This window comes from Pectinophora gossypiella, chromosome 20 (assembly GCF_024362695.1).
Source record: "Pectinophora gossypiella chromosome 20, ilPecGoss1.1, whole genome shotgun sequence".
NCBI lineage: Eukaryota > Metazoa > Arthropoda > Insecta > Lepidoptera > Gelechiidae > Pectinophora > Pectinophora gossypiella.
The window spans coordinates 4431294-4446237 of NC_065423.1; the positions used below are offsets into that span (position 1 = coordinate 4431294).

At 37.0% G+C, this 14944-nt stretch overlaps 3 protein-coding genes across 6 annotated transcripts in view; 1 reads left to right on the plus strand and 2 right to left on the minus strand.

Annotated features, from left to right (window-relative positions):
* Positions 1-56: 56 nt before the first annotated feature.
* On the minus strand, positions 57-7507 carry LOC126376159 (farnesol dehydrogenase-like). 2 transcript variants are annotated; one of them, XM_050023361.1, is made up of 7 exons: positions 7357-7507; positions 5908-6052; positions 4256-4412; positions 3660-3801; positions 2024-2153; positions 974-1108; positions 57-173 (listed from the first exon to the last, which is right to left on the minus strand). In XM_050023361.1, exons 2-7 carry the CDS (start codon positions 6034-6036, stop codon positions 129-131), a joined length of 738 nt encoding a protein of 245 aa, XP_049879318.1. In that variant the 5' UTR covers positions 6037-6052; positions 7357-7507; the 3' UTR covers positions 57-128. The 2 variants fall into 2 exon arrangements, with proteins under 2 accessions (XP_049879318.1, XP_049879319.1); XM_050023362.1 differs by lacking the exon at positions 57-173 and adding an exon at positions 708-911 and having other exon boundaries at positions 945-1108; positions 7357-7506.
* The window catches only part of LOC126376154 (short-chain specific acyl-CoA dehydrogenase, mitochondrial), a 30953-nt gene continuing 22442 nt past the window's right edge, over positions 6434-14944 (plus strand). Inside the window, exon 1 of the mRNA XM_050023350.1 lies at positions 6434-6444. The gene's annotated coding sequence lies outside the window, so the exon portion shown is untranslated. The remainder of the gene's footprint in view (positions 6445-14944) is intronic.
* LOC126376157 (zinc finger protein OZF-like) overlaps positions 8706-14944 on the minus strand; it is a 164518-nt gene continuing 158279 nt past the window's right edge. For all 3 annotated transcript variants that reach the window (XM_050023355.1, XM_050023357.1, XM_050023356.1), the window contains 7 exons: positions 14236-14330; positions 13899-13988; positions 13543-13661; positions 12790-12950; positions 12187-12365; positions 11503-11553; positions 8706-10845 (listed from right to left, as the gene is read on the minus strand). In XM_050023355.1, coding sequence (XP_049879312.1) covers positions 10780-10845; positions 11503-11553; positions 12187-12365; positions 12790-12950; positions 13543-13661; positions 13899-13988; positions 14236-14330 — 761 coding nt within the window. In that variant the 3' untranslated portion in view covers positions 8706-10779. The remainder of the gene's footprint in view (positions 10846-11502; positions 11554-12186; positions 12366-12789; positions 12951-13542; positions 13662-13898; positions 13989-14235; positions 14331-14944) is intronic.

Sequence of the window (14944 nt, forward strand, 5' to 3'; positions counted from 1 at the left end):
TAAAATAGTTAGCAGTTGATAATAATTCGTTTAAACATCAATAAATACTTCAATGAACAGTTTTATTAGGTTTTTTTGTACTCAACACACTATACATTTTCTATTAGACATATAAGTATTTTATAAATTTATTTTCTTAACCCTGCCACTGGTTGAACAGTCATTTCTGTTACCTGAAAACGAAATTATTAAATTAAATGACAACCAGAACTTTTGAGGTTAATGCAGTTTCTTGTTCTTAGGTAAATCAATACAATTATCCTACTTATAAATGGAAAGGTTCTACAACTTCTACAACATACTGTAGTGTATGTGACGTTGAGTGTATGAATTTAATAGGAGTGTAAGGGTCTCAGAGGATTGAAACACAGCCAAAGTACCATTCACGTCGCCAGAGAAGCTTTCTAGAAGTCCGGGATTTCATAGTCCCGAGATATGTAAACGACATACTTACAAACCGCTTACAAATAAAAATAATACATATTTACAAAAAAGATTTGCAAACTATATATGTTAGAAGATATACAATAGGGTAGTTTCCAACTGTAGTCAAATCAGTTACTTTTTACTAAACGTCAAAACATGAAATTACTATGGAATTTGTATGAAAAAGCAACCTGTGACGTCATAGAATAACGTGACAAAATGTCGCACTTATGTCTTTACTTATTATTAATTCATAAATAAGTGAAATAGAAAAAAGAAAACATTTTTTGCCGCCTTTATTTAGTATTCAGAATTTCACAATTTTTCTTTGACCTAGGAAACTACCCAATTTTCGAGGTGTATTACTTAGCCACTTGCTTTAAAAGCAACACATATGCATAACCCAGAGTTTCCATAATAACAGCTCTCAGGTCAGCTGATGTCTCTTTCTAGTAGTAGTAGAAAGATACATATAGTGGTAATACCTTCGAATAAATAATAAGTTCGTAGGGTAATACTATATCGAATGCTATCGAAAACAACGTACATTGACGTGTGGAGGAGTAGAGACAGCATATAACACAGCGTTGGCAATGTCGACCGGCTGCAGAGCTGGAACCGCGCTGAAGTCCGCTATAAACGCGCTGCTCAAAGGCGTCTGCACCAGCCCCGGAGATATACTCTGAAAATTATAAATAATAATAACTTCTATCGTGTGCGTTGTGAGGTGGATTACCAACCCCATCAACCGGTGTCAGGGTTACTATTGAGCCGCCAAAGGCCCCTGACTACTAACTTACATCAGTAAGTAGTAACCGGGACCAACGGCTTAACGTGCCTTCCGAAACACAGGTCATCTTTCTTCCGGACAATCCCCGCTTGGGAGCGTATTATCCATGACCCTCACTATTCCGTCCGCACCCGGGTGAAGAGTCGCCACTCTGCCTAAAGGCCAGTTGCCCCGAGGTAAATTAAGGTCTGTAATCAAGACGAGACGTCTTCCACCTTGAAATTGAAACTGCCATTTCCTTATCCGGAAAGAGGCGGGCAATCAACAGGCATAAAATTCATAGAACACACGTCAATTTGTAATTGAGTTTGGTGTGTCCGTGGCTCACGTTCGATAGGTCTCCCATAATACCAGCGCCGCGGCCCGTGCTAAGCACGTGTCACGGCATTATGCTGAGGGAGATCCTTTTTTTATTTTGGGCGCCTCCATTGTGTAATTAATGTATGTATTATTAATTGTCTTTTTGTCTTTGTTTTTTTTCCTATTTTTTTTTATTTCTGTAATGTAAGTTTGTAAATGTGGCGTCCAATATGGGAATAAATATTTTCTTTCTTTCTTTCTTTCTTTCTTTCTAATTTTAGGCAGAAATTTAAAAAAACCTGCTCAGAATGTTATACTGGCCATAACCCGACGAATTAAGTTACAGCACACGTCAAACGGGTTGCATACCAGCGAGATGCCTATTTGATTCCCCCGGGTTATTTATTCATTTTAAAATTAACAGTTTTCGGCGGATAAGAAAATGACGGGTAAGTGTAACTTAAAATAAAATTAGGAGGTGTCTGCAGGAATCGGGGCCAATTTTACCGTAGTTTTGATCTTGTTTCCAAATGTAGCCAGTTCGTTGGCAAGAGCCCCTGTGAAAGCTGTTACAGAATATTTGGAACTGGTGTACACATTGAATTCACTCGTGAACGGTATGTAATGTCCCGCTATGCTGAAATAAAGAACATTAGACAATTATCGATTACGCCACATTTAAGCATAGGCTACATAGACTAGGGGTCTCGACTATAACTAGGGGCCATAAAGGAGCATTCACTAAAATTGTATACGCGTAGGCACTATTATCAGTTAAACACTGTCACTTTTGCCGAGTCCACGAAAAAGCGACACTATACAGGGTGTTAGTGACACCGTAACGAATACTGAGGGGGACGATTCAGACCATGATTCTGAGGTGATATCAAGTGGAATTTCCTGTCGGAAAATCCATGGAAATTTTAGTGTTTTTAAATAATTTACAGTTCCATACGTTTGCGACGGAAAATTCCACTTGATGTCAACTCATAATCATGGTCTGAATCATCCCTCAAAGTTTTCGTTACGAACTCACTAACACTAACACCATGTATTTGCCAGTTATTAACATATCGCTAAATAGATCTCTAGAGTCTAGTGACATTCCCAGATTTGCGGAAAGACATCAGAATTACAGTAAGCCGTAACCAGCGCGGCATTTATGGTCTGTGAACACCGCAGTAGACATTGGGCTAACATGCTGGGCCAGGCTGGGCCAATATTAATGTCACTTGACTTTCAACACAGAGATGATCTATCTACACTCTAGATAGAGTTCCCCGTTTGTTTTAAAAAAAAACACAGAATAATCTACCTAGATGTGACCCTTCAAACTAGGGTACCTACAGGGTACAAGTTATTATTGGCATTAATAAGGATGTGCAGGCCGCTGCGCGCCTTCCTGGCCTAATTAGTTCAATTGAATGTCTTTAGTTTACATAAACACTCTATCTATACCTACATTATGTCTATATAACATAGTGACAGGTATGTATTTGGGCCTTACATAAACTGCCTATATACGTCCCACTGCTAGGCACAGGCCTCCCCTTCAACCGGAGGGGGTATGGAGCATACTCCACCACGCTGCTCCACTGCGGGTTGGTGGAGGTGTTTTTACGGCTAATAGCCGGGACCAACGGCTTAACGTGCCCTCACAAGCACGGAATCATCTTACTTTTTCGGACAATCAGGTGATTCAAGCCTGAAAAGTCCTTACCAAACAAAGGACAGTCTCACAAAGTGATTTCGACAATATCCCCATCGGGAATCGAACCCGGACCTCCAGATCGTGAGCCTAACGCTCTAACCACTAGACCACGGAGGCTGTTATTATTTGGGCCTTAATCTACCTATAGGTATTTGTCACTTCTCTACATTATATGTTATGTACGATAAATATTTAAATGAATAAACAAAATATTGAGATTTATTGACTACTTAAGAGGCAAGATGATTGGATTCTTAATAAGACACGAGGAATGGATTAAAAACATCATTTAGATGAGAAGGACCAAGAATAACAAATTAAAGAGAAGGCGAACGTCGTGTCTTATAAAGAAGTCATGGTGAATGCTACAATGACAAGAGCGTGGCTCTTAAATTAATAAATCAAATAAATACAAGACATCTAAGTACTTACCTGTTAATATTGACAACGTGTCCGTCGACCCCTCGTCTCTTCATAGAGTCGACAGCGTGTCGCGTGCAGAATATCATGGCTTTTATATTTACATCCATGGTCCTTAGTATTTCAGAGTCTGGTATCGGATTGGTGCCTACACCTACAAGAGATTAGTAGAATGAAATGTCACATCGGCAGGTTCATCATGCGATATACTTATGTAGGAGACAGCGGCGTTTAAAAGCGCCAGGGGTAAGTTTTGCAGATATTTTTTTCAGAAGTCTTTGAAACCGGGTAAAAAGGTGACATACTAGTCATCATCATCACCAGCCCATTAACGTCCCTACTGCTGGGGCACGGGCCTTCCCTATGGATGGATAGGGAGATCGGGCCTTAAACCACCACGCGGGCCCAGTGCGGATTGATGGTTATTAACGACTGCTAATGCAGCCGGGACCAACGGCTTAACGTGCCTTCCAAAGCACGGAGGAGCTCGAGATGAAAACTTTTTTTGTGGTCACCCATCCTATGACCGACCTTTGCGAAAGCTTAACTTCAACAATCGCAGACCGAGCGCGTTAACCGCTGCGCCAGCTCCTCGCTGCTATACATACTAGTAATATGTCCTATCTTGGAGTACCCCGCGCAGTTGACCATCACATCGACTCCCCCGAGACTGTCAATCCACTTGAAGGTATCTGCCAACTCCACTAGGTCGGTGATGTTGCACTGTTGGTATTGCACGGTGCCTTTACCAACTGAAATTATTCCCTGCAAAAATAACCCTTTGATATTCCTGATATAAAGGCTTAACTCCTTGACCACCAAACCAGGTCCCGGGTTCGATTCGGTTCTCTATTTTCACGCATAAATTATTATGTAATAATTTACCATGGCATAATGTTACTTGTCCTATTATTAGTTAGTACGCATAGTATTAATTTGTCATAACTTTTTAAGCATAATTTTAAAACTCATAACTATTATAAGCATAATAATTAATGACAATAATGATATATACTTAAGCATAATTATTATAAGCATAAAAACTATACTCCGAATAAGAAAAGTTTTGGCACAACTTTGAACATTTCCGAAACTTACTTTTTCCTTGGCTGCATTTAATTCATGATTGTGACTTTTTATATTTTTTGACTCTATTTCATGCTGTTGGTCAAAATTCAGCATACTTTTCGTGTGTAAGATAAACATGCTGGCGGCGTACGGGTGGCCCAAGGGCCACCCCTGCCGCACCCTAACCTACTGTTATGCCTTATAAAAATTATGACAAAACACTATTATTCTAAAAAAGAATTATGGATACCTATTTATTTGCGAATCAAATTTATACCAACAAATATTAGTCCAAAAATAAGTTATACTTACCTAACAAACCAGTATTCTTAGATGTTATTATGGGAAAGTACTATTATGCTTAAAAACGTTATGCGAAAAGGATTATGATAATTAAAATTATAACAAAACCACTTATGCATTTTAAGAGAATCCCGTTCGATTCTTGTGTGTACATTTATGACTAGCACTTTCCTTAATTGATTTGGGTCTGGTAGTCTAAAAAAGGGTAAAGCATAATAAGAGATAAACGAGCTCCTATGTTTTTTACAATTGTGATTGACACCTAAGTATTCTAGCAGTCGTTCAGACTAAACATTTTAGTTACTTATTTGTTTTTTAAAAATAAATAAATAAATAGTTAGGTACAATACTAATATTACACAGGATTTTTGTGACATCGTAACGAAAACTTTGAGGTGTGATTCAGACCATGATTCCGAGTTGATATCAAGCACAATTTTCCGTCGAAAAATTATGAAACTGAAAATAATTGAAAAATAAACACTCATATTTTCATGGATTTTCCGAGAAGAAATTCTGTCTACTTATTATGATCTCAGAATCATGGTCTGAATCATTCCCCTCAGTATTCGTTACGGTGCCACTAAGACCCAATGTATCTGTATGGCTACCTATAGGTACGTACTTGTGCGGGGTCTAAGGTGACATCGTAACGAATACTGAGGGGGATAATTTAGCTCATTATTCTGAGATAATATCAAGTGGAATTCCATCGCAAAAGTATAGAATTAAAAATAATTAAAAAAAACATGAATAAAGTAATAAGTACACCGTCTTATTATAAGTATCTGAGACTGTTATTTACTTACTTAATTCATACTTAATTTACCTGCAGATATAATTAAATGCGTATCAGTTTGAAAAACTGATTCTGGTTCAGAGCCCTCACCTCACGTTCGGTCTTCAGGTCTATCCCAACTACCTGCATACCCTCTTTGGCTAACACCTGCGCTATGGCACTGCCGATGCCTCCCGTCGCGCCTGTCACCACAGCTGCCTTGCCACACCATCGCTCCATTTACCTAATTTTAAAACTGTGAAGCAAACTTCAACATAAATATTATTTCCGTTTGTAAATAGGTAGATTAGTACGGTAATAGGTATGTGTGTGAATTTTGTTTTCTCGACATTCATTTTAATTTAATTTAATTCTTTTGATAAATTTTAAATTTTGATTGTAATTTTGAGTGAAATTTTTATTTTAATTTTGACATCGATTTTCTTTTATTATAATTGGATTTTAGTTTTGTTTTTTATTCTGAAGCATGTATTTAATTTTGTATGTCGATATATTGACCCTGTGAAGACTAAAATAAAGAACATATTATTATTATTAATGTACTACTTACGTCTTCGCGTTTTCGCGTGTCTTGTTTTAATGCCATAAAATATTAAATAGGTATTTGTATTTTTCTTTTTTATTTAAGTACTTATTTATTTTTAATTCTTTTTACTGCCCTATTTTTCCCTAAAAAAGTAGCATGGAAAATGCTGCACCGACAAGAGCGTGGCTCTTAAATTGATGATGATGATTTGCAATTTGTACGTCTACTGCACAGTGCACACTACAATAGCTCAATGATAAAACAAATCAACTGACTTGTTTGCCAATAAACGTTCTAATAATACTCCGTCATAGTTGTGTTCAATTTAAACCATAATATAAGACATAGATAAACAAAGTAGGTGACTTATTATTATGATGTATGCCTCAGTACCAGTTTAACAGAAAACACAAAGAATACCTAAGGAACAAAATATTAAAAATAATAAGATACACACAAACCTAATAAAATAACAGACATGAATGTGTGAAGTGCGTCTAATAACTACCTCCTAAATTATGTAAGTACCAGAGCAATGAGAAAATAGGTAATTATCACGTTAAATCTGTACAACGCCATCTATATTTTCACTGAACCCTGGCCTTTTTTGGTGAACTGCGGCACCCATATTTTTTCCAACTAAATTAATGTTAATGTGTGTATATTTTAATGTTGTAAATGTATATACATGTGTGTCGTAGGTCGTAGATTTTACCTAAATAAACTTTTTTATTATTATTATTATTTATTTTTATATTGTTTTTGGTGAACATAGCCTGGAAAGTCCCTCATTGTTATAATAAATATCACTACTTAAACTGATAAGTACGTCCATACAGGGTTTAGTGACATCGTAACGATTATTGAGGGGGATAATTCTGAATTGATATCAAGTGGTGTGGTGGTTATGATTACACTAAAAACCTGTGTACTATCTATATAAACTGTATTTTAATAAGTATGAGTAAGTGTAAATAGTATTTTATAGAAAAAAAAAACGTCCTTAAACTAACCTTCAAATGCTGAAAATGTGAAATGTCGATAAACACTCCGCGACTACTGACAGTAAAATGCAGTTTGTCTGCTCTTATCTAAAGATTAACCGACACAGCCATCACATATAATAAAGAAACGTCATTTACAGTCGCACGAAATAAAAAGTGCAAAAAAATAATGCGTTCCGATGTGTGCATTGGCGGTAGATAGAGAAAATATTCTGTTTATAAACGAAATATGCTGTCTAAGCCCTGTTTAATGGTATTAGGCAGAGCTTCAAACAATCGATAGAAAAGCCTTAGCTACTTTTGATACTAAATCTTGCGATGGACGGAACCAAGGTGACAAGACGTGATAAATCAGTTATTAAAAAAGAAAAACACGCATTCGTTTTTTTAACATCACGAAAGGGACGAATGTTCACGAAAAAATAGCTTAATAAACAAAGAGATACAACATAGCAACGCAACACACGCACACACATAACATAGCCAGCAAGGAGCAACACCTCTGCCTACCCCTTTGAGGATACAGGCGTGATGCTATATTATGTTGTTAAATAAATCTGTAAACTTATTTCTTTTTTTTGCCCTTTAAACCAGTCCACTAGTCCTTACCAGCATGGGTTCAACAGGGTTGATGAAGTCGGTCAGAAGTAAAGATACGCGCAGAAAAATACGAAAAAATCTGCACAATACTGAGAACTTATACTTATGGCAAGATTAAATACTTACCTACTTATTTTTGTGGCCTCAATTTCCCAACGTAGATGTAAATAAGGAACATAAATACGCAACTAATTGTACTTATTCTTTACTTTACAAACTATACCTTATAAACAATACCTACATAAAACAGTTAATACATTACTATACAAATTGTAACATAAAAAGTGCACAAGTCTGCATAACTAATGTACTTACACAAAATGTAAATATTTAACATTGTAGATAAAAAGAAAGATGCAAACTTGTTTCAAGTAGGTACCTACTTTGGCAATGAGGGAGTGGAATTCTCTGCCATCTTCTGTATTTCAGAATGCATATAACCCGGGTGATTTCAGGGCCAGAGTGAAAGGCACCTTCTGGGCGAACTCGCCACCTTAGGCCTCGTCAATGCCTTCGGGCAAGTCTGGGGCCAAGAGCAAACCCATCAAAGGTAAAAAAGACGGACTTTCCAGTAACGTAATCTGCTTCTGCCATTATTTTATTTTGGAATGATTATGTACCCGATTAATGAGAAAATAGGTAATTATCATGCTAAAGCTACAACGCCATCTATATTGCTTTTCTCATTAATTATTATGATGAAAAACAAGAAATATGCTTTCTTGAGTCACTTGTGAATAAAAATGAAACACCATAAATAGTTTAAAATTTTATATTTTAAGATAAATGTATGTTAATAGAAAAATCTGCCACGTACACTTTACACGTCTAGCTTAATGGTCTGTACACGCTACCCGACTATTTAACCGCTCTGATACATTCATAGGAACATTTTCACCTTAGTCTACAACTTACTTGGGCCATTATAACTAGATAATTTAATTGTTGTTTTTTTATTAAAATTGGTTGGATGAGGGTATATTTTTATTATAATAAATTATCTATAACTACTTTATCAATAGGTATATTAAAAGAAAGCTGCCGAAAAAGAGAAATATTTTCAAATGTAAATTAAAAAGTAGATGAATAGACTCCGCCCCGATTATTATTTCTAATGACAGTTTTTGTCACCCTAAGGTTGCCTGGAAGAAATTGCTAATTAGCAATAAAACCGCCTGCTGTACTTCTTCTTACCTACTTGTATAGTGTTATTTTCTTGTGTGATTGTGCACAAAATAGTGTTGTATTGTGTTTGTAGACTCCCTATACAACACACAAGTTCATAAGACATTCACAACATTTTCAGTAGTCGTCATTAGACTATTAACAGTAAAATACTTCGGTTACAGAAAAAATATTTAAATGCAGTAGAACCTAATGAGATTTGCTAGTGATTCTCACTAGTTCAACGGTCTCTTATATAAAGATTTGCTTCTTTAAATAAAACTAATTATAATGACCCCAAGATATCATTGCTTACGGATCTAAGTCTATGGCTGAAGCCGCTACGTTAAAGATGGCAAAGTAACAATCTAAATCGCATACCAAAATCATACAACTATTAGAAACTGCCTGCAAACGAACTTTCCATAAAGCACGCATATTAAAGTATTTGTAAAAATACAATCAATAAACATATATTGAAGACGGGATACGTTATGACGATAAGAAATTAAGACTTATCGCAAACGACCAATAATAATTAGGTTAAACAATATAATGACAAAAAGAAATTATTTAAATGCGCGTGTATGATCGTGTTTGGAAGCGCGTGTATAGACGCGCTTTTGCCAACGTGCTTTTAAACTCTATATAATATTGCTACTAAACTGACCACCATTAATTCGATCGAACACGCCGGTATAAAGCGAAATTTAGCGCGCGTGCCGAAACGACTCGTAGAAAGAAACGCTAATCTGAAATCGCTCTTAGTCCTACAAATAATGTTACCTATTCCGACCGACCCATACATACATATAGTCGCGTCTATTTTTGATTACGGTGAGTAGAGACCACTCACTCTGAATTTCCCTTATTATGATCCTGACATACCAAATTTCTTGACCCATAACCATCAGTCGTTTGCAATAAACCTTACGACACTTAAAGTAAATCTATTAAAATAATGTAAATGTTACAAAATGTACCGACTTATAGTAGTTAATATTGAGTCCTTCTCAAAAGGATTACGTAAATAAAAAAGACACTAATATATATCCATTTCAACTTTGTTATGCATATTTCATGGTTGAGGTTCTAATTTTAGAGATCATAATTTAATTCTATTGCTTGAACACTCTCAATGAATATTATTAATTTAAAACTCAATTTTATCTTATAAACCATATAATACTCGATATTCCATCTTTGTACACCTTATTATTACTATATTTTTTATCGTGAAATTAAATTGCACTTACGATATCACTAACAATTATAAGATAACTCCATTTTGAACAATCGACTTATAAATGCATACTATTTAAACTCTTACGTGATAATATTTATTGTTAATTAGAACTTGGATTCACACTCTACCGTGCGCCGTAAGCCGTAACACATGTGCACATTTAAAAATAGTGCATTCAACTACTTTGAAATATAAACAAGTGATTTTGACTTTAAACTGCTTAAATAATGGCTATCCCTTTTCACGCACAGTAGTGCGTACCACCAAGTTCTCAGACAATATTCATTTATTTTTCGAAAAACGCTTTATAATGTACTTAAGTAAGCTTATTTACGCTTTAGCTTCATGCGAAGGTACAGCGGTGCGCTGTGATTCCGATATATTATAACTGAATTGTCCCCGAAACGTGTCACTGTACTCGCTCATTGGAATAACTGTGCTTTTAGTTTTGGAGTGAACTGCATATCGTCAGCGTTGATTATTTTGATCTGAAATAAAAAAAATGTAATTATCATTCGCTACTCTTAGTCAAATAGGTACAGGAACGGATGATGAGACAGCTGCGGCAAGATATCCAAGAAAACGGATTGTGAATGGGACCCGTTTATTCTAGACATTTGGATTTCGAACTGATCAAATCTCTAGTTCGCAAACGTGTGCATTCTAGTCTATGACAACCGCCATTTTGCTTTGTCTTCCTCAAACGTCACCTTTCCTTTTCTATCAAAAAATGCGAGCATGCTTGACAATATTAATGAGAGCGGAAAAAGTAAAAGTTATATGACAGAATCGTAGGAAATGGAATTCTTAAGTATGAACAAGGCTAGTTTTCAACTACTCAAATCAGTTACTTTTTACTAAACATTAAAACATGAAATTACTATGGAATTTCTATGAAAAAGCACACTGTGACGTCATGCAACACGTAATTGTCGGACTTATGATTACGTGTTTGTTGATTAAAATTCATAAATAAGCTAAATAGAAAAAAGAAAATGTTTTTTGTCAGTTTTAGATCTGTCTTTATGTAGAGATCAGAATTTCCTATTATCTTTGATCAAGTACACTATACCCAATTGTTTCATAAATACGAATACTTTTAGTTTTACAAAATGTGTAACAATTAATATCAAAGCATACAATACCGGTCGAAATGCTGGCTCCTTTATCTCCAATGGATCTCGTTCTTGCTTTGTCTGCAAAACACATTTTATACTTCAACTTGGGGGTCAAAAATGCTACATAGAAGCAATACATCTCAAAAAGCAATATTGCTATATGGATTAATATTGCTATAAAAAGCAATATACTTTTATATTCGCAAATGTCAAGGTACAATATTACTTTTTAAATGAATTGCTTTTATGTGGTGTTTTTAACCCCCCTTATATGATATGGAAATATGTGACAGCGACAAAAGATTGTTTCCAGAATTAACCGCAATTGGAATTACCACCGGGCCTCTTAGTTTAGTAGTTATGGCAGGCTCGTGAGGATATCTTAGTTTCTATCATGATCAGTTTCTATCAGATCCTATCCTGTGGTTGGCTGAAACTTCAATAAATTGACAGTTTTTCGATGTTTAGGTTTCATGACTAGCAACCATTGACAGTTTATCGATGTTTAGGCTTCATTACTGGTAAGCTGTCTGATGTCAGGATGGTCAAGGTATTGGATATATTATTGACTACATACGCGCTATGTTGTTAACATTGTGAAGCTACACGCATTATATTGCATGGCATTACTGTTTAGCTATAAGGCCGTCTATTCTGCTTATTCAATCCGGTTGGTACTGTTCTATATGTTATGTGATGCAGGGTGCATACCTTCCGCAGTATAGCGGCGGTGTGTCCCTTGGGCGGGCGGCCGCGACGCGGCGGCTGTGGCGCCCGCGCCGTGAGCACGCGCAGCTGGTGCGCCGATAGCAGGTGCTCCGTGTGCTCGTGCGCCGACGACAGCCGCGCGCCGCACGAGCGGAACACGCACGACAGCGACCCGTCTGACGCTGCCACACATACCAATACATCAATACTGTTTAAGAAAGGAAACCTCATGCATATATTTAAATCTCTAGCACGTTCCACATTTGCGTGACACGTTAAGTCGTTGGTCCCGGTTACTACTTACTGATTTAAGTACGTAGTCGTTACATGAGTCATGTCGAGGGCCTTTGGCGTCTCAATAATAACCCTTCATTCACTATTAAAACATCATCACATCAACATACGAACTGTTTCAGCATTCTCTGAGCTCTGTAAACCGCTTTCACTCGATATTAAAGTGAACATCATTCAACCTGAAGATTTGACAGATCCGGAAGCGACTGCCAATCTCACGGTAAAGTAAACGCGGATTTTAAATTTGTTTGCGCGATTAAATACTAGCTACTCACATTTCATGCAACGTGTAACACAACAAGCAATGCTCACCGTTGTCCTCGGGCTCGCTGGGGCTGTGGTCAGCGACATGTTGCGCGACGTGTTGCTGCAACTGTCTCTCGTTGGGCAGCGCGAGATCGCATAGTTTGCAGACATGTCGCCGCATCGGACTCTGGGATGAAGCCTTCGGTACTTCTGCGTGGACGTCGCGTCTGTGACATGACATAAGACATTGTATTGTTTATCTGTAGTAGCCTAGTTGGAAGGATGCTTGATTTTCATTGTGGGGTGAGGTCGCAGGTTCAAATTCATATTTGGATCTTAAAAATTATCATGTGCACAGCAGTGACGGATAACAACATGAGGAAACCCACATACCTGAGAAATGTGTCTTCAGAGGCAACCTAACCTATAATTTGGTTGGTTTCCCATCGGGTTAGAAAGTCAGATTGGCGGCATATAATAAAAGTGTAACTTTCCAGGGTTAGATCACGCAAAAACGACTCGACAGATTGAAATTAAATTTTGCAGTTTTGTATGTTACAAGCTTGATTAAAATGTGAAATAAAAATGGTCGCGCTATATGCCTTTTGGGTTAGCTTAGGTTTACGGAAACGCCGCCAAGCCGCGGAAGAACCCGTACCCGTAGGTTTGGCATAACGACGGTGATATGGACACCGAGAGGTTTTGGTCGGTGCGAGCCTGACGTACCTTCCGCTGGTCTCGCGGCAGGCGTGTAATGACTGACCCTCGTTATAAAAAGAAAGTGTTCACAGACAGAGTATCAGAAAATAGTTATGTTACCTGTGCGTGTACATGTGGTTCCTCTGTTGGAACTGCTCCCCGCAGATGGTGCAGTCGTACGTGGTCTCCACCGGGCGCCCGTTGAGGTGTCGCTTGCGGTGTTGGTTCAGGTTCGTCACCTGGTGCAAATAAAATTGGCATGACAGAGTTGTTATCTTACTTCAGTAGCTAAAGAGTGACTACACTTTCCCAAACAGGTTCAGCTTATTTCCAACAAAGGAGTAACACGAATGCAGTTTTGCGAAGTAAAACCTAAATAAATTTCGACTTTATAGGTATGTGATTATAGACTGTATTACATATTTATTTATAAGAGAAGTTAGTTGATAATTTTGAGGTAAACCCAGCATAATTACCTGTGCATACGCTTTATTGCAGCCAGGTTCGGGACACACGAAGGGCCTCTCCCCCGTGTGTAAACGCACGTGATTATTCAAGTTGGTGACCTAAATCAAAATACATAACATAAAATAGCATCACGGTATATTATATTTCTTGACTGCACACTACTTTTATATGCGCAAACAAATTGCAATATTGCTTTTAGACGAATTGCTTCTATGTGGTCTGTTTAGCGCCCCAGAGGGGTTACACATAGAAGCCACATAGAACCAATTCCTTTTTAGATTAATTGCTTCTATGTGGCATTTTTAACCCCCTGCTCAATTGTTATAATGTAATACATTCTTATACCTGTGTAAAAGCCTTCCCGCATTCGCTGCATTTGTATGGCCGCTCGTTTGTGTGAATACGGAGGTGAGCGCGGAGGTTGTTCGACTGGGAAAACGCTGGAACAAATGATTGTTGATTATATTAACAAAAAACGCTACAGAGGCGGCAAAAGATGGAGCAGAGTGCAACCCGTGAAGACATATTGTACCTCGCATTACGTAGACGTATACAGATATAGCTCACGACTATATCCTAATTAGGTCGTGCGTATACTAGGTTCAAGATATATAATGAAATTCTGATTACTAAATAAAGACAGATCTAAAAATAACGGTAAACATTTTCTGTTTTCTATTTAACTTATTTATGAATTTTAATCAAGAAAAAACGTAACAATAAATCAGACATTTTCACGTTCACGTTTCACGTCACGTTTCACTCACGTTTTCTATGACGTTACAGTGTGCTTTTACATATAAATTCCATAATACATACATACATACATAAACTCACGCCTATTTCCCACCGGGGTAAGCAGAGACTATAGAATTCCATTTGCTTCGATCCTGACTAGTGATGGGCAGGGAAAGAAAAAATTGGGTGGGAAAGAAAAAATATCGGGAAAATATGGGAAAATAAAATAAACACCCGAAAAATTCCCGAATCATGGGAAAATATTTTTTATTTAATTATTTTTAATCTTATTATTATTTGTATGTCGTTTCCATGT